General features: G+C 42.4%; 1 protein-coding gene across 2 annotated transcripts in view; it reads right to left on the bottom strand.

Moving 5' to 3' along the window:
• Positions 1-20,026, bottom strand: part of LOC129832360 (latent-transforming growth factor beta-binding protein 4-like) — an 82,595-nt gene that overhangs the window by 47,032 nt on the left and 15,537 nt on the right. For both annotated transcript variants that reach the window (XM_055896370.1, XM_055896371.1), the window contains exons 4-5: positions 13,608-13,822; positions 9,023-9,235 (exon numbers count right to left, since the gene is read on the bottom strand). In XM_055896370.1, the coding sequence (XP_055752345.1) occupies positions 9,023-9,235; positions 13,608-13,822 (428 nt within the window). The remainder of the gene's footprint in view (positions 1-9,022; positions 9,236-13,607; positions 13,823-20,026) is intronic.

Below are 20,026 nucleotides of genomic sequence, written 5' to 3'. Positions count from 1 at the left end.
AATAATCAAAAAGTGTGTGTGTGTGTGTGTGTGTGTGTACAGGGAAATGTTTTGAGGCAAATCAAAGACACATGCCATTTGGGCTCCGTCTTTGCATGCAGGAGAAGGAAGGTTCAGCTGGCCATAGTTTCCACAGCTTGCACAGAGATGCTTAACCAATGATGTCCTCATGCACCCCCGGCCTGTACCTTTAGCAAGACAACCCTCCTCAATATGGGTGAGAAGGATATTAATACAGCAGAAAGCTTTATTAATACCAGGAATGCAACTTGATTCAAATAAAGCAGCTGGCATTTGGAATAAAATGAAATCAAAGCTGATTTATCATATGCACAGGATACAGCATAGTGTACACGGTACAATGAAATGCTTACTTGCAAATAGACTCACTGTAGTGTGTCATCTAGTTTGCCCCAGTGCAGCTAGTGTAACCGGTGTGAAATGGCTAGCTAGTTAGCGGAGTGCACGCTAATAGCGTTTCAATCGGTGACGTCACTCGCTCGGAGACCTTGAAGTAGTTGTTCCCCTTGCTCTGCAACAGCCGCGGCTTTTGTGGAGCGATGGGTAACGATGCTTTGAGGGTGTTGATGTGTGCAGAGGGTCCATGGTTTGAGCTCAGGTAGGGGCGAGGAGAGGGACGGAAGCAACACGGTTACATTGATGCTGTTGACCCGGATTACTGGTTGCTGCGGAAAAGGAGGAGGTCAAAATGGGGGTGAGTGTAACCGTTGTGAAATGGCTAGCTAGTTAGCGGGGTGCGCGCTAATAATGTTTCAATCAGTGAAGTCACTCGCTCTGAGACCTTGAAGTAGCTGATTTTGCGGCTTTTGTGGAGCGATGGGTAATGATGCTTCGTGGGAGGCAGTTGTTGATGTGTGCAGAGGGTCCCTGGTTCGAGCCCAGGTAGGGGCGAGGAGAGAGACAAAAGCAACACTGTTACACTAGCAATCAGCATGAGATCATGAGGTTCAACTGCAGCAATAAAACTAATCATAATGGCAGTTATCCAAACCATCCCAGATCAACACTGCCATAGCACCTCCTCGCTTTGAATAGTTGGAAAGTTAGGTCTCTCTTTGAACGGTCAAATATGCTCTGAGATATTTACAGAGATATTCTGGGCTCTGTTGACCACATCTGCCTGACAGACATTTTTCACAAGTCCATGCCAGAGGGCATCGACTGGGTCGTAGAAAATAGGACCAGAGAGTGACACTGTAGTGTATTCGGAAAGTATTCAGACCCCTTGACTTTTCCAACATTTTGTTACATTACAGCCTTATTGTAAAATTGACTAAATTACTTTTTCCCCATCATCAATCTACACACAATAACGACAAAGCAAAAACAGTTTTTTAGAAGAACAGAAATACCTTATTTACATAAGTATTCAGACCCTTCGCTATGAGTTGCGAAATTTAGCTCAGGTGCCTCCTGTTTCCATTGATCTTCCTTGAGATGTTTCTACAACTTGATTGGAGTCCACCTGTGGTAAATTCAATTGATTGGACATGATTTGGAAAGACACACACCTGTCTATATAAGATCCCACAGTTGACAGTGCATGTCAGAGCAAAAACCAAGCCATGAGTTCGAAGGAATTGTCTGTAGAGCTCAGAGACAACATTAGCCCCAGATCTGGCAAAGGGTACCAAAACATTGCAGCATTGAAGGTCCGAAAGAACACAGTGGCCTACATCATTCTTAAATGGAAGAAGTTTGGAACCACTAAGACTCTTCCTAGAGCTGGCCGCCCGGCCAAACTGAACAATCGGGGGAGAAGGGCCTTGGTCAGGGAGGTGACCAAAAACCTGATGATCACTCTGAAAGAGCTCCAGAGTTCGTCTGTGGAGATGGGAGAACCTTCCAGAAGGACAACCATCTCTGTAGCACTCCACCAATCAGGCCTTTATGGTAGAGTGGCCAGACGGAAGCTGTAAAATGCATGACAGCCCGCTTGGAGTTTGCCAAGGACTCTGACCATGAGAAACAAGATTCTCTGGTCTGATGTTACCAAGATTGAACTCTTTGGCCAAGTGTCACGTCTGGAGGAAACCTGGCACCATCCCTACTGTGAAGCATGGTGGTGGCAGCATCATGCTGTGGGGATGTTTTTCAGCAACAGGGACTGGGAGAACAGTCAGGATTGAGGGAAAGATGAACGGAGCAAAGTACAGAGAGATCCTTGATGAAAACCTGCTCAAGAGCGCTCAGGACCTCAGACTGGGGCGAAGGTTCACCTTCGAACAGGACAACGACCCTGAGTACACAGCCAAGACAACACAGGAGTGGCATCGGGACAAGTCTCTGAATGTCCTTGAGTGGCCCAACCAGAGCCCAGACCTGAACCCGATCTAACATCTCTGGAGAGACCCGAAAATAGCTGTGCAGCAACGCTCCCCATCCAACCTGACAGAGCTTGAGAGGATCTGCAGAGAAGAATGGAGAAACTCCCCAAATACAGGTGTGCCAAGCTTGTAGCGTCATACCCAAGAAGACTCTAGGCTGTAATCGCTGCCAAAGGTGCTTCAACAAAGTACTGAGTAAAGGGTCTGAATACTTATGTAAATGTGATGTTTCAGTTGGTTTCTTTTTATAAATTTGCAAACATTTATAAAAAAACGTTTTTTGATTTGTCATTATGGGGTATTGTGTGTAGATTGATGAGGGAAAAAAACGATTTAATCCATTTTAGAATAAGTCTGTAACGTAACAAAATGTGGAAAAAGGCAAGGTGTCTGAATACCTTTTCAAATGCACTGTATACTGTAAGTATGGCAAGACAAAACAAGTATATTTTACACTAGTACACAGTTGAGCACTGTGTAGTGTCTAATGTAACATGCATGGTGCTAGGGGATAATGAGCCACTGGTTACTGAGTTACTGGTCTGTCTGTTTCATGCTACCCCACCGGACATGTGACTGGCCAGTGACATGGTCTGTGTGCATTGGGGGGAGGCTTGTTTGTACATAAGTCTGAGTTCGAGCTGATATCATCTGAATGACCTGGTCTAGGAACAAGCCTATAAACCAGACGTATGCTAAGCAGACAAAAGGGGAGGGGACTTTCCCTGAGCCTGTTTATACAAGGTACTGTATGGAGCATTACTCAGGTCATAGGAAAACAAACAACTGGCTTGGCAGATTTTTAAAGCTTACCAAGTCTGGGTTATTATGAATTAATGAAATGTTAAAAGTTGACTGTAGACATAGGTCTACATTGAGAAACATGACTACAGTACACACGACTCCCAACACTATCATTAAGTTTGTCGACAACACAACGGTGGTAGGCCTGACTGATCACCAACGACGATGAGACAGCCTATAGGGAGGAGGTCAAGGGCCTGGCAGGGTGGTGCTAGGACAACATCCTCTTCCTCAATATCAGCAAGATAAAGGAGTTTATCGTGGACTACAGCAAATGGGGGGGGGGACCGAACGCGCCACCAGTCACATCGACACAGCTATAGTAGAGCAGGTCGAGAGTTTCAAGTTCACGAAGGACCTATCATGACCCAAACACAACAACACAGTCGTGAAGAGGGCACGACAATGTCTCTTCCCCTTCAGGATGATGAAAAGGTTTGGCATCTGATAGAAGAATTTGTATGTTTAAGATAATGACTAAAGTATTCCACCCTGAAACTGTATGACTGTGTGAAATGTGTTAGAATCATAAGAATATAATCTGATTATGTGTGTAGCTTGGTTAGAATTATAACTAGGGCATTGTATTATTTTGTAGCTATGCAAGCAGGGAGCAACTGTGAGACGAGATAACTATGCATGGGGGTAGTGAGATAAATACTGCCTGTCTAAGCAGGGAGTAGCCTATGATAAGAAATTGTGTATGTGTATGAGTATAAAAAGACTGGCTCTGCATTTGAGGGTCAGAGCGCTCTCTGAATAAAGTGTTGATCTATTGCAGACTGAGACTTTGTCTAATTCTTCATTAACCAGAGCCTTACAACCTCTGGGAATTGGTCAAAGCTATGAAATAGTTCAGTTAGAACATTGGGATAAAAATTCTTGTGACAGCATCGGCCCTTAGATCCTCAAAAAGAACTACAGCGGCACCATTGAGAGCATCTTGACTGGCTGCATCACTTGGTATGGTAACTGCTCGGCATCTGACCGCAAGGCGCTACAGAGGGTAGTGTGTACGGCCCAGTACATCAGCGGGGCCAAACTCCCTACCATCCAGGACCTCTATACCAGGTGGTGTCAGAGGAAGGCCCTAAAAATTGGTAAAGCCTCTAGCCAGTCATAGACTATTCTCTCTGCTACCGCATGGCAAGCTGTACCGGCACACCAAGTCTGGGACCAAAACACTCCTGAACAGTTTCTACCCCAAGCCATAAGACTGCTGAACAGTTAATCAAATGCCTAACCGGACTATTTACATTAGCTAGGTTTCCATCCAATTGGCAACAGATTTTAATGCTAATATTCTCAAATCTGCATAAAAACAATATGCACATATTCCCACCAGAGATGTTTCCATCATATGTACTTTTTGCAGATCAAAGGCTGTACGTGATGACGTAGTGCACATAAAAATCCATTTTGCGGTTAAATTCCCATGTGCCGAATAAAAATACAAGTTAAATGGGTTTCCATCGCATTTTCAACTCTACTGATGGTTTTCTCACAAAGAATGTTGCGTTATATAGCGAGTGTGCCAACACTGGAATTGGCACGCGTGCTCTAGCCAACAGCTGTAACGCCTGTCGTCGGAAGGAGTGGCCCAAAGCGCAGCGTGAAAAGTGTTCATGATTTTAATTTTTATCAAAAAACACTCGAACAAAGTAACAAAACAAAAGCGAACAGTTCTGTCAGGTAACAGATACTAAACAGAAAATAACTACCAAAAAAACACAGGTGGGAAAAAGGCTACCTAAGTATGATTCCCAATCAGAGACAACGATAGACAGCTGCCTCTGATTGGGAACCACACTCGGCCAAAAACAAAGAAATAGGAAACATAGAATGCCCACCCTAATCACACCCTGACCTAACCAAATAGAGAAATAAAATGTCTCTCTAAGGTCAGGGCGTGATAACAGCGCTATCTGGGCACTGTTGGCTAGTATAACCTACATGTTGAAATTACTACGAACAAAAGAGCGAGATCATTTTTATTTGTCAAACGGCAGCCAAGCATTATTATCATGTCACCAGAATAAGACCCTTGATATTTATTGGAAAGGATCACCACCTTGCACTTTCACCACACTGTGAAGTTAATAATAAATTGATTTCATCTGTAGCCTAATAAACTGCATGCTTTCCCGACATAGTGGGAGGACCACACAACATGTCATCGTGTGACTCCCGAGTTTACTTCCATATGATGGTTATTATATCAGTATATGCACATAAAAGCATTTCCACAAACATTTCTCGCATAATGCATTTTACCTACACAAAAAGATCCCATCTAGCGTATTTTGTTTTGAAAAAATTATGTTTCCATCAGGCCTGTCATGACATTTTTTATCGGACATGTACTTTACTCGCATAAAAAGGTTGGAGGTTAACCTGGTTACTGACCCGCTTAATTATTTATAGTATTTTTTGCATTGACTCTTGCACCGGCACTACGCACACCCACTAGATTCTACCCACACACTACATACGCTCACACACATGCATATTGACGGTACACACGCACACACGCACACACGCACGCACTTTTAAACAGTTTATTAGGCCACAGATTAAATACATTATTATTAACTTCACAGGGTGGGGAAAGTGCAAGGCGACGATCCTTTCCAATAAATATCAAGTAAGCATTTCACAGTAAAGTCTACACCAATACAATTTGATTTGTTACACAAGTAAACAGATGGCTCTTCGTGGAAATAATTAGGGTGTAGCATTTTATTGCATTATATCATCTAGGTAATTCAAGAGCCATCTAGGTAATTCAAGAGCCATCTAGGTAATTCAAGAGCCATCTAGGTAATTCAAGAGCCATCTTCAAGGCAGTCGTCTTAAACATTGCAACACATCTTGTGCATTCATTTACCACCCCCTATAAACCAGAGAGGTTGTTATGGAGCCTGGATATAAATGTGATGATGGTAACAAGCCAGCGCTGATGGACATGATGGTAGTACAGGAAACACGTGGCTGTGATTAGCTTCATATGCAACGGCCCTAGTCGCGTCCGTCCATCATTTCCAAACATTATGCAACTAACTCCTCTCATCTCAACTCTCAAACATCTAAAAATCCCCCGGTCTAGGGTCAAGGCACTCTGGCTCAGAAAATAAAACTAAGGCTTGTTCAGAAACTGGCCGGTGTATCAAAACACAGACAAAAACACACAATCTCTCTGATTAGCCAGACATGAGGCAGTGTTGGTCTGGTCACTGACGTTTAGTTTTATTACTGAACAAATGCAGCTAATCTCCACTTAATCCTTGGACGGATTTGGAGTCTTGTGTTGGTCTGCCTTAATGTCTCAGTCTAGGAGGCAGCGAGTGTGTAAAGAAGTCGCACTCCGAATGACTGCATTATAGAAACGAGTACAGGAAGATTACAACAAGCAGGGCAACAAGATCAAGAGGAAGGGTGAAGAAACAACAGGCATAAGGGTGAGAGAGATGGTGAGAGAGAGAGGGAGAGAGAGAGAAATGAAGAGAGAGAGAGAGGGATGGTGAGAGAGAGAGAGAGAAATGAAGAGAGAGAGAGAGGGATGGTGAGAGAGAGAGAGAGAAATGAAGAGAGAGATGGATGGTGAGAGAGAGAGAGAAAAATGAAGAGAGAGAGAGGGATGGTGAGAGAGAGAGAGAGAGAAATGAAGAGAGAGAGGGATGGTGAGAGAGAGAGAGAGAGAGAGAGAGAGAGAGAGAAATGAAGAAAGAGAGAAATGAAGAGAGAGAGAGAGAAAGAGAGAAATGAAGAGAGAGGTGGATAAAGAAAGATGGAGAGAGAGAGCGAGAGCGAGAGAGACGGGGGAGGGTGGTAAAAATACCACTTTATTTACTACCTTGTATTGAATATAACCCTAAATGTGGTTTAAGACATCATGATATATCTCCTCTGTGCACCTGCATGCTGAGACCAGTGATATACTGTAGGAGACTTGGCTTGTGCATCTTCTTGACACTCAGGAATAACAAACAGAGAATCAGCTGAATCCAGCTGGTCTACATTTCAAACTTTTCTCCTCATGTCTTCTCTGGCATGCCTAGAGTCTCAATGTGGGTCGCTAGAGCCACACTTGAATAACTTCCGTCAAAATGACTTGAAGGGAAAGTCAGACATGAAAATAACTCAAATATAAACACAACATGTAAAGTGTTGGTCCCATGTATCATGAGCTGAAATAAGATCTCAGAATTCATCCATACACAAAAAATGCTAATTTCTCTCAAATTCGGTGCACAAATTAGTTTACATGCCTGTTAGTGAGCATTTCTTCTGCCAAGATAATCCATCCACCTGACAGGTGTGGCATATCAAGAAGCTGATTAAACAGCATGATCATTACACGGGTGCTGGGGACAATAAAAGGCCACTCTAAAATGTGCAGTTTTGTCACACAACACAAGGCCACAGATGTCTCAAATTTTTATGGAGAATGCAATTGGAATGCTGACTGCAGGAATTTCCACCAGAGCTGTTGCCAGATAATTTAATGTTTATTTCTCTACCATAAGCCGCCTCCAACGTCATTTTAGAGAATTTGGCAGAATGTCCCAACCTCAGACCAAGTGTAGCCACGCTAGCCCAGGACCTCCACATCCAGCTTCTTCACCTGCGGGAACGTCTGAGACGAGCCACCCGGACAGCTATGGGCAGGCATAAGCTACGGACAATGAACACAACTGCATTTTACTGATGGAAATTTGAATGCACAGAGATACCGTGACAAGATCCTGAGGCCCATTGTCGTGCCATTCATAATGACAATGCACGGCCCCATGTCACAAGGATTCCACAGGCCACAATCAACAGCCTGGTCAACTCTATGCAATAGAGATGTGTCGCGCGGCATGAGGCAAATGGTGGTCACACCAGATAATGACTGGTTTTCTGATCCAAGCCCCTACTTTTCTTTGAAGGTATCTGTGACCAACAGATGCATAGCTGTATTCCCAGTCATGTGAAAACTATAGATTAGGAGCTAATGAATTTAAATTGACTGACTTCCATATATGAACTGTAACTCAGTCAAATCTTTGAAATTGTTGCACGTTGAGTTTATATTTTTGTTCAGTGTCATTTCTATGGAAATATGGACCATTATCTTGAAAGAAAACACATAATAATGTTTCATGGATGGTCTGAGACCGGATAGCGAATAGCTCTCTGTCGGTCTCACCCATACAGATGGCAACACTATCAATATGGCAACAGACAGAAAGAACATCCAAAGAACAAATGATTCACTGTCATAAGCTCACACATTACACACACACAGTCTGAGAGGAGATAGAGATTCCCTGGCATGTAGAATGGATCCATCAAAGAGTACATGAACCTTGATGTTTGGTCATACATTCCTCAAGGTGCTGGAAGGGAGACAATCTTTCTGTCTCTCTCTCTCTCACACACACTTGCACACGCACACACTATTTGAAGTGGATCTCATGTAAGCATGGTCCCAATGCAGTGCTCTGAGCCTGGGTAAATATGTGCACGTCTGGATGGTCGCCTCTCAAGACGGTGTGAATACCTGTAAAGGAGGCCAGCAGAGCCAAGGGGCTACTCTCTCATCCCTCCAACCTGTCCACATTTAAGGTCTAGCCCTTAACATTCTCCCAAACCTGTCTCCACCACTGACCTAAAATCACAGTGATGCTACAACCACACCTCCAGCTCATCATTCCCAGTGGCTTACCAGTAATGTCAGTCTGTCTGTACCCCAGAGTGGGAGGTCTCAGTGGGGCAAATGAAGCCCGGGTTGAGTCCTCTGGCTACTTATGGCTAGGAGAGAATACAGTATACTACATGCTTACAGAGAGAGATGGTAAACAGAGATAACAAGTGAGAGAACTTACAGACTCTGAAGCCCGGTCCCAGCGCAGCCCGGCCCCCCTGTTCACTGTTGTAGAGGGTGGTCACATTGCCCTGCTCGCAGAAGTTGGTGCAGCGTCCCTGGGTGCAGCGCACCTTGCAGATGGTCGGGGTGAAGAGCACCTTGATGCGCTCAGCTCCTCTCCTTCCTGCCCCTGCTGCCGTTCCTCCTCGGTGGCTGGCGGTCTGGTTGCTGGCTGGAAGGGGGAAGAAGACGAAGCAGAGGTAGAGCAGCGGTAGGAGACTGAGTCTGGGTCTGAGCTGGTGCATGGTGCCGTCCGTTTACTGACGATGCATCCCACGGAGAAGAGACACCACAGAGATCCACGAGAAGAGCTGCCACGCACGGCAGGAAGAGATGTGAGGGGAAGACCAGGGAATTCCACGCTTACTCTTACGCTTCTTTCAATCACACACTCTCTCTCTCTCTCTCTCTCTCTCTCTCACACTCTCTCGCAACTGGCGCAGGACGAGGAGGGGAAGGAAGAGAGGAAAAAAAAAGAAAAACAGACCCAACGCTTCCCTTCTTTTTTCCCTAAACACACCAACCAAAGAAATTATGAACTTTGAGGAGGGAAGCATCCGTGTGTGTGAGTGCTACAACAAAAAAAAAGCTTTCTTAAGAGAGAGTGCCTGTCTACTTAATTGGAAGCAGTATAGCGAGAATGCTCTGGGCGAGCCTCCAAACACAATGTTTATAAGGGATCCAATCCATCCCCCTGTACTGGGAACTCTTCACTGCGGCCCCTGACCCTCTCTCTGTACCCTGCCGTTATGCTGTAACCGTAATCTGTTTTGTTCCCCCCCCCCCACCTTTTCCTTGTACTCCCCACTCCCCCTTCTAGTTTCATAACATGGACCGTTCTGTCATCTGAGGAAGAGACCACAAGGAGGGAGTTGGGTGGGTGATGCAAGGTTTGAGTTTCAGGTCCTCGCTGGCGCTGTAAACTGTGGTGGTGAAGTCATCTTTCTCTCTCTCGTTCTGCTCATAAGGGAGCGGGGGGGGGGGGTTATTTTCCTTTCTCTACGCATTTTTAGAGCTGTCATTTCACAAGCCCCACAGGCTCGTCCGTGACATACACAATGTGCATTAAACCTGTTGCCTTACCGAGCCAGCTCATTCCTGAGCAACAGGGGAAAGAAACGGGCTGCATCCACGTTGCACTGTCTCACATCAGTCTTACCGCTGTAAGCACTTGGACCTGTAGGCCCACTAGGGCGAAATCACATCACTTTCACTAAAACATCACATGAGAAAACTAAAGGAGTCAAATGTTAAAAAATCCTTTTATGGTCATTCATATAAACCCCAGAAACATCCCAACTCGATTCGAGAAAAAAGGAGGTTGATGGAAACACCTCAATTATTTTGCTAGGAAAGGAATGGTAAAGAATGGAAAATATAGAAACCAATTTACAAAGAGATTCATTGTAATGCTAACGTTATGAGCTAAAACTGTATGGGCGTTAGATTTACAAACATGACTTGTTCTTTATATTCACTAATAAAGAATCCCTAAGCAAAGCTGAGCAGAAATGCCTTGTCCAGTTTGGAAGACAAACAGCTGCATTGGACTGGGCTCAAACACAGGTGCCCCATTACAGCAATATCTCCAGTTTCACCAGGATAAAACCTGGAAGACAGGAATGGGAGGACAGCGAGTGAGGCACACGCTAGGCAACTTCACCAAGGCCCTAGACCACATCAAAGGCTAGGTGAGGTTACTTGCTGAGAGAATGATGTTTTACTTGAAGCTTATGGGTCATCAACAAATTAGCGAGAATGACCTAATATAGGTCATAGGAACAGACCAAGCTAGAACTTAGAGAGAACTGGATTCTGTAACAGCTCCTCCTGGGTTCTGAAAGGAACTACAGGTACACTGGTACTTTGCTCAGTGGTCATCACTTATATGGAGTGTCTGAACCACCTGAGGAGGCAGTCTCCCTGCTCCCCTGTTTGTGTAACAGCCCTTTGGCATCGCACCGCTGGTCTGACCCGCACCTGTAGCTCAACCTGGCCCGGCCCAGAGTGGTGAGTCATTATGAGCCAGGACTGGGAGGCTGGGAGTTGGGATATACTGCCAGAAAGAGAGCGAGAGGGGAGGGCCTTGGCGTAGGCTAGGAGACACAGTAAATGACCATGCTACCGCTGGGACGAGCCGTCTGGGTCTGGACTGTGGGTTCCTGTCTTGCTGGGGGAGGAGGAGGTATTGGTGTCTGCTCAGAACAGGTGTTGTTCACAATGTTTTCTTGTATGGGTCAATGAGGTCACAGTTCAGGTTGTTTTGCCTCCTTTTTAAGTGTTTTATTAGGGATATTAGTCAATGTAAAAACTGTAGTCCAATTAGCATTCACTTATAACCTTTCAAATACAAACCTAAAAAATGCTCCAAGGTTGGGGATTATTAGCTATAGTAAATTGCTGTTAGTTAGCCAGTAAATGATGTGAATCCGAACGTGAAGTTTCACCTTGGAGGAAGCACATCCTTTATGTTTAGGTCCTGCAGGTGCAGGACATTTAGTGCAGCCTGGGTCTCTGTCTCAGTGCACTCAATCCCTCTGCCAGTTGTCCAGACCAGTCCTCCTCACACACACACACATGTTCCCCAGATAGGAGTATTAGTCCAATTACAAACAGGAAGCTCTGCTCCATGTAAAACAGATTGCCCCTCCACACATGGAAGCAACAGCTACCAAAATACTATGAATCAGTCGAGTGGCTCTGTAAAGGACCAAGAATGGAACTATGTGTGTGTGTGTGTGTTGTTTATCTTCATGGAGGTTGAGTGTGTATACGTCTGCATGATGGCCTTTATGTTTGCAGGGTTTTTCTCCAGCCTTGTTCAAGGCGAATCAGCAGGTCAACATTATGAAGAGATTGAACGATTGGAAATAACTCCCCACATTACATAGCAGACTTTGGTTTATGACCCTTAAACGGGGTGTGCTAACTCTTTGTTGGTTTTAAAATTACATTTCTTTAGTGAGATTACCAAGTGTGATTGACAGGTGTTAAAACAGAAATTACAGTATAATGATCACATCAGTGGCCAATGGCCCTGTTTAATCTTAGCCCATAGGGGATTGCAAAGGGAGGGAAAATTAAGTATTTATCTTGTGTTAACAAAGACTTTATTTATACACAGCAACTGTTCATCTACAATGCTCCTGCTTGCCACTCAAAAGAGGAGAAGCCCTCTCTGACTCCCGGGACGATTAAACCGATGGAGGAATTTAGAGAAGGACCTCTTACACAAACATTTGCAGGAAAAAAAACATCCAAGCGCTTGCGTACTTAGGGGACACAAAAAACTAGGACCATCAGCCCTTGTGGAATGTTGACAGATTGCCTTGAAAATGTTGAGCACTTTCTCACTTCTGGGGGAAAAAATCTGAAAAAATAAAAAACCTGACCCTTACTTCTCTGATTTCGAAACTTGGAGTAACGTTTTGTAGCAGATATTTAAATTGGCTTTTGAGGGGAAAATCAAGCATTATAGAGTCATACTCTCTCTCCATGCGAGACAACATGCTCTGTTCGAGTGACTTTAACCATTTGGATATTAAAAGAAAGTAGGGCACAGCAGTGGTATGTAGATACAGCTGTACAATACTTAGAATGAGCCTTACATTGTTAGGCAAACCAGGTTGCTGAGAGAAATATAGTGCTCTTGCTTGTGGTGTTGGGTAAGTGCAACTAATGTGCTATTTAGCTGTGAGATCATGTCTTGAATAGCGCTGAGTGATAGGCCTAAACATTACACTACCCTACAAATCAGTAGTGTAAAGTTGTCAGAGCTATGTGTCGCAGATAAAAATGAATACCACACCAGAGAACTTGCAGTACATAACTAAAATATGGTTTGCCATATTATGGCAGGCCAACTAATGCCAGTTGCAAACAGGTCATTTTCTCCTATTAGATTCCGCTACTATGGAGTTAAAATCTGAGCTAAAGGGACTCTCATTGTGGGAGATTATGTCCACCCTCGGAAAAAATATGCCAGTTTAACCCTTTCGATTAGATTGGTTCCCACATGCCATGAGGTCATTTTGGCAGGAGATTTGGGGGTTCCCATTAGTTAAACATTGTCCATCATCTGGGCCATTACTGTACCTATGCCAGTTGGCCAAGAAAAACAATGTCAGGAATTGGTCACAATGGGTTTTGAGGGTACATACCGGTCTGACCGATAACCTTATCTTATTCCTAAAGTGTAAACAACTAGGACATAGGTTAAATCATTCAAATAAAGTCAGGGTGTTTTATTTTTGATGTGGAAAGTTTTCGTGGCAAATTCCATGCTATGTTCATGGATGTACCCACACGATATCCATTCTAAACGCATTACTTTGTCACCACCAGTCCATTGGGAGCAAGGCATTCAACATCAACACCCTGTTAATCACAACCTAACACAATATGATATCTGATCATTTGCTGCCATGACGTATAGTATAAGTATAGTATAATATTACTCATCACAACAACCTATGTTTTCAGCACATAGTGTGGTCAAAGTAAGAAAGGCTGGGTGTCTAAGTGAAGGGCCTGTCTGTACTCACCTGCAGGTGGGCTCACGTGGACAGTGTACTGGCCCTTCTGGGTGTGGAAGGTCTTGACACTTGTGGTCTGAGTGCCCTGTAGGTCTGACTGTGAGGCTGATTGGAGCTTCTTCCTCTCTGTCTCAATGTGTTTCATCAGGATGGTGGTCATCTTGTCGCCTCGGCCGCCACGGGCCAATGCCTTCTTTAGTAGCAGTAACTGGGCCTCCTGCAGACTGAACAGGAGACACAACACACAGTCAACAGACTGCGCCTCCTTCAGTTTGGACAGAGGCGACTACAGACAGTCAACAGACTGGGCCTCCTTCAGACTGGGCAGGAGAGACAACAGACAGAATGCCAATAAGTACGGTAACTAAGAGTGTGTATAGTATAACTCATTGCCGTGCGTCTGTTACTACTGACAGCAATTTAGAACACTAGATTGGCAGCTAGATAAACTCCCTGGCCTAAAGATTTACTCACTGTATTGTTTACATGGGGGTACATCAGATACACTATTGTAGTGTATTATGCAAGCAACTATAGCTAGTTAATTCAATTAGAGACTTATTTGATCAGCACCAACTCTCCTACAGCATCTGCCAAGAAACGAAAGAAAATCCATGATATGTTCATCCATGTTTTTTTTATACACAGTTATCAGTTTATCAGCTTGTTGGGGCAGACACACTGACTAGGCCGGGGACTTATCGGCCAGACTCCATGTCTTTCTCAAGCCCTAACGTCTTCTTGGCCCAGGGTTGTTTGGCAATTCACGGTTTCCATGGCAAATGGATAAAACATGGGGAAAAAGGGGCAGGAGCTTAGCCAATTTTGTAAGCAGGGTCTGGATGACTTTTTTGATATTGCCCAAGTTAACCTTCTAGCATGTATTTACAGTGCATTCGAGTGTACCTGCGGAACTCTCAATAGAGTACACACACACAACCTCACCAACCTTATTTCCACTCAATCATACAGTAATACCATTTTAGTACGCCTTGTGCTTACAATTACCGTGAATTGCCAGCAACCTAGATGTTTTTATTTGTATTTCTCTGCAGTTGTTTTTCTAACACACCCCAAAAGTCTGCTCAGACTTTATATTTTTCACACTGGATGAGTGAGTCTCAAGTGAGCCATGAGAGCAATGTGTCTGACGTACTGTAGACTATAACACAAACATAAAAACATTCACCTTAAACATTCACCTTAAATAGTGTTTTACTGCACTAAAGCAGGAGATGGATGTTTGAAAGATAGTTTTACGTAATGGAAAGCCTGTGTAAAAGTAGGGCAATCGTGGATGGTTGTTATTTGAGAGAGGCACTATATCAAATTAGTCATTACTAAAATTATATATTTGTCTCACTCTCTACTAGTGTTGGGCTGTATCTAGATTTTTACATCGTCATACCGCCCTTCACACATCCCAGGATTTACGGTATTTGCGATTTAGTACACAAGAGGGCACTAAAAGCACAAAATGTGTCTATTACCAGAATGCTAACAAAATTAGCACAAGTAATAGCGAATGTCCATAGAGGCTGCTAGCTAAATATGCTAACGAGCACATACGAAAATAAACTAATTGCAAAGACAGGAAATAGAATAAAAATGGCGCATAGAATAAAAAAAGTTTTGTCAGATATTATTCATCCTAATCAGACAGGTTTTTTACATGGACGATACATTGGAGATAATATAAGGCAAGTACTGGAAACAATGGAACACTATGAAATATCGGGGACACCAGGCCTGGTTTTCATAGCTGATTTTGAAAAGGCTTTTGATAAAGTACGACTGGAGTTTATATATAAATGCCTAGATTATTTCAATTTTGGGGAATCTCTTATAAAATGGGTAAAAATTATGTATAGTAACCCTAGGTGTAAAATAGTAAATAATGGCTACATCTCAGGAAGTTTTAAACTATCTAGAGGAGTAAAACAAGGTTGTCCACTATCGGCATATCTATTTATTATTGCCATCGAAATGTTAGCTGTTAAAATTAGATCAAACATTAATATTAAGGGATTAGAAATCCAGGGCCTAAAAACTAAGGTGTCATTGTACGCTGATGATTCATGTTTTCTTTTAAAACCACAACTAGAAACTCTCCACGGCCTCTTAGAGGATCTAGATACATTTGCTATCCTCTCTGGATTAAAACCAAATTATGATAAATGTACCATATTACGTATTGGATCACTAAAAAATACACATTTTACATTGCCATGTAGTTTACCAATTAAATGGTCTGACGGTGATGTGGACATACTCGGTATACAAATCCCAAAAGAAAGAAATGATCTCACTCCAATAAATTTTTATAGAAAGTTAGCAAAAATAGATAAGATCTTGCTACCATGGAAAGGAAAATACCTGTCTATTTGTGGGAAAATCACCCTGATTAACTCTTTAATCATATCACAGTTTACCTATTTGCTTATGGTTTTGCCTACACCTAGTGACCTGCTTTTTAAATTATATGAACAAAAAATATTCAATTTTATTTGGAACGGCAAGCCAGATAAAATTAAAAGGGCCTATTTATATAACGAATATGAATTCGGAGGGCAGAAATTATTAAATATTAAAGCATTAGACCTCTCACTAAAGGCATCAGTCATACAAAAGTTATACTTAAATCCAAACTGGTTCTCTAGTAGATTGGTACGAATGTCTCATCCTATGTTCAAGAAGGGCCTTTTTCCCTTTATTCAGATTACACCTGCTCACTTTCGGTTGCTTGAAAAGGAAATCATTTCCAAAATATCTTTATTTTTTAAACAAGCCTTAGAAAGTTGGTTGCAATTTCAGTTTAATCCACCTGAAAGGACGGAACAAATAGTACAACAAATCTTGTGGTTAAATTCAAATATAGTAATTGATAAAAAAAACGTATTTATCGAAGAAATTTTTAAAAAAGGTATAATTTTTGTGAATGATATCATAAATAGGACTGGTGGAGTAATGTCACACATGCAGCTAACACAGACATATGGAAATGTCTGCTCTACCCAAAATTACAACCAATTAATTGCGGCATTACCACAAAAATGGAAGAGGCAGGTGGAAGGGGATAAAAGTAAGGAACTTGTATGTCGGCCTTTTATTAAAGAACATAAATGGTTAAAGAAAAGTGTGATAAATAAAAACATATACCAATTTCATTTAAGGACCAAAAAACTTACAGCTGTGCCATATAAATTGCAAAATAGTTGGGAAGAGATTTTCGATGTACCCATTCCATGGCACATGGTTTATGAATTGATACGCAAAACAACGCCGGATTCAAAACTTCGAATTTTTCAATTTAAATTATTGTACAAAATTCTTGCAACTAATAGAATGTTATATATATGGGGGATACAATCTTCCCAGCTCTGTAGATTGTGCTGTGAGAAGACAGAGTCATTAGACCATTTATTTTGGTATTGTCCGCATGTAGCTCGTTTTTGGTCACAGGTCCAGGAATGGTTGAAGAATTGCAACATTTGCGTAGAACTAACGCTACAGATAGCAATACTGGGGGATTTGAAAAGCCATAGTCAATCAATCAATAATCTAATAATTATTTTAGCAAAAATGTTTATTTTTAATTTACAATCCGTGGAAGCTATGAGAATAGGAAGATTCAAATCTTTTGTGAAGCATCACAGCACAGTTGAAAAATATATGGCAAATAAAAATCCGAAATGGATGATGTTGGAAGATAGATGGGAAAGGTTGAGTGGAGCTGAAGGGTGGGACTAATAACAAGATAAACAATGTAGGGCATACGGGATCTGTGAAATGTGTATAGGTGCGGAGCTATTGTGAAATAGCACAGTTACAAGTGGAAATCAAACTGGATGGACAACAGAAATAGAGGAAGGACTAAGAACAAACAAGAGAGAACTATTATAAAGTAGACTGTGTCTGTAAAATGTGTATAAGATGTATAAATTGAAGGTAAAAACAGAAATGTTTATCAGTTTACTCCAATTGGGGGATTGGTGGTAGGTTTTGCGGGGAATAATAATAAAGGTATACTCTTTAAAAAAAGTATGTATGTCTATGTAGGTATGTGTATGTATATATGTATGCATACGTGAATGGATATATATATTTACCCAAAAAAATATGGGGGATTGGAAATGATGCAGACAATTACATTGGAAGCAACATTCTTTCCGCAATATTAAGCTGATCCACCCCCCCCAAAAAAAAAGAAGAAGAAAAAAAAAAAAAAAAGGACAGGAAATCCAGCTCATAAAGTTATACATATATAGGTAGTAGCTACCAAATGTCATTTTTTGTTGAGTTTGGACATTTATAAGCAAATGTGAAAGAGAGGCATTGTGCAAATGAACAAAGTTTTGACGCATGCTTGTTTGAAGGAACAACACTGGCTCTGGAGCAGCATGTGTACAAGATGTGTCTGTGTGGAGTCTGGAGTCGCTAGGACAATGATCTACCGGCCTGCTCTGCTCAGAGAATAGATGGAGGAGCAGACTGAGGGGCAAAGAAGGAGAGAAAAAAAACCTCAAGGAAATCAATATAGCAGTGGCAGCTGTACAGATAACTCCTACAAAGAGCTTTGACTTCTCAAACACGGCAGAAAGCTAACACTATATCATCCCCTGTCTCCATACTAATTTAGCCTCTTACTTAGCTAACTAGCAAGTTAAACCAAATACACAGCTATCTCAACTGATCTGGGGAACTACGGTAAGCCTCAATGTAAAATAATGTGACAGGTGAAATGAAGAATGCAATCTGCTTCATCTCCTAACATAGTGCACAAGTTGACTGCAGGTATTAACTTAAAAAGTAGCTACAAATATTAAAATGTATTTACACGTACATGTTATTCAACCATTTCATCCAACCTCACGTGGGTGATTGTAAGATGAACGAGGTCCACACTCCAGTCCAGTGGGTGGCGGTAATGCTCTTCAAAGTTGGTTACCAAACACCATATCAAATTCACACAAGAAAAATAAATGAGGAAAGATGAATCAAAGAAAAATACCTAAACACGAACCATGTTTCCCTTTTTATCTGTAGATTAATTGTCGGAGTTTTTGTGTGACTAAAAATGGGTTTGAATTCTACAAAGGACCATATGCATTTCAGGTAAAATAACAATCCAATGTTTATCTCCCAGAACAAATTAGCTAGCAACAGCAAGCTAGCTAAATGTCCATGAATGTTTCATGTGTGTTTTGACCTGTGCTCAAATTAATATAGTTGGTTCAGTTGGAGTTGGTATTTAAAACTGCGTGTCATGAACGCATCTGGTAGACGTAAACAAAATCAACATGCGCACGATGGCGCAAGCACGGAGCTGGTTTGGTCAGCCATGTATGAATCTCTCAGTAGTTGAGAGACACTTGAACCTTGAAGTTGGATATGTTTTGATGATAGCATCATTTTGATATTCCCCAGCTGAACATGTAGTCCTGACCTGCACTTGACTGACAATAACTTTTGTGTGGGGGGGAAACAGAACTTGAAACAAACATCCAACATCAAACAGATTCAGCGGATGTGCATAGTGGGAGTAGGGATAAAGCCAGTGTTCTTCATTACAGTGAGGAGTGTGGTGAATGCAAAATCAAACAAATGGGAGGCCAGCTCATTCAAGCCTGAGAAATCAGCATTGGGGTGACAGACCTCAGTCTGTTACAGGCTCCACCATACCAAGATAGTACTGTACATGAACCTCCCATAGTCATTAATAAGGACTGTCAAAATCCCTATGTTTTAATGCGATCACTGTTTACTTAACAACACACCACTGTGGAAAACCTCTAGGAATGAGCTCTACATCTAGAACAGGATGTGGTTCAATTATGTTGAAAGATTTTTTTTAAAGTCTAATCTCTCAACACATAGATCAACAACGGAGTGAAAAGCATGTTGACATTTAGTGTGTCACTAGTCCATGAGGTGGACGTCAGCCTACTGTGCCGGCTGCAATGTGCTGGCATTTCAATAGTCTATTGTGTGTATGCTGTTTATCTAGGATCGACCCTCTTCCTTCCCCGGCTGGAGTCAGTGCACTGCAACCAGGTCAACACTGCAAGATGGCACTCCTAGATTACCGCACTGCTTTCACACACACAGCTCCGTTCTGCCTAGTTGGAAGCGCTCCGTCGTGTCATAGCCCACTCTGTGTGGGCAGACTTCAGTCCGCGCGATGCCGTTCCCAGATTACGGCACTGTTTTTTCAGACAGACAGCGGTTCTGCCTCATTTCAGATGCCTATGTCATTCTGTGGAATTCTGAATGCACTGTGCCTGCAGACAGAGTGATCTTACAGAGTCTACCTGTGGCCGAGCCACTAGTACAGAACTGCATGGGCGTGTTAGGACTATTTACCTACATTACATACTACATTTACCTTCTTATGGAAACCTGTTGAGTACCATGGATCTAGTGAATCA

The sequence above is a fragment of the Salvelinus fontinalis genome, chromosome 33, assembly GCF_029448725.1.
Source record: "Salvelinus fontinalis isolate EN_2023a chromosome 33, ASM2944872v1, whole genome shotgun sequence".
Classification (NCBI taxonomy): Eukaryota; Metazoa; Chordata; class Actinopteri; order Salmoniformes; family Salmonidae; genus Salvelinus; species Salvelinus fontinalis.
This window is presented reverse-complemented; position numbering and strand designations above follow the sequence as displayed.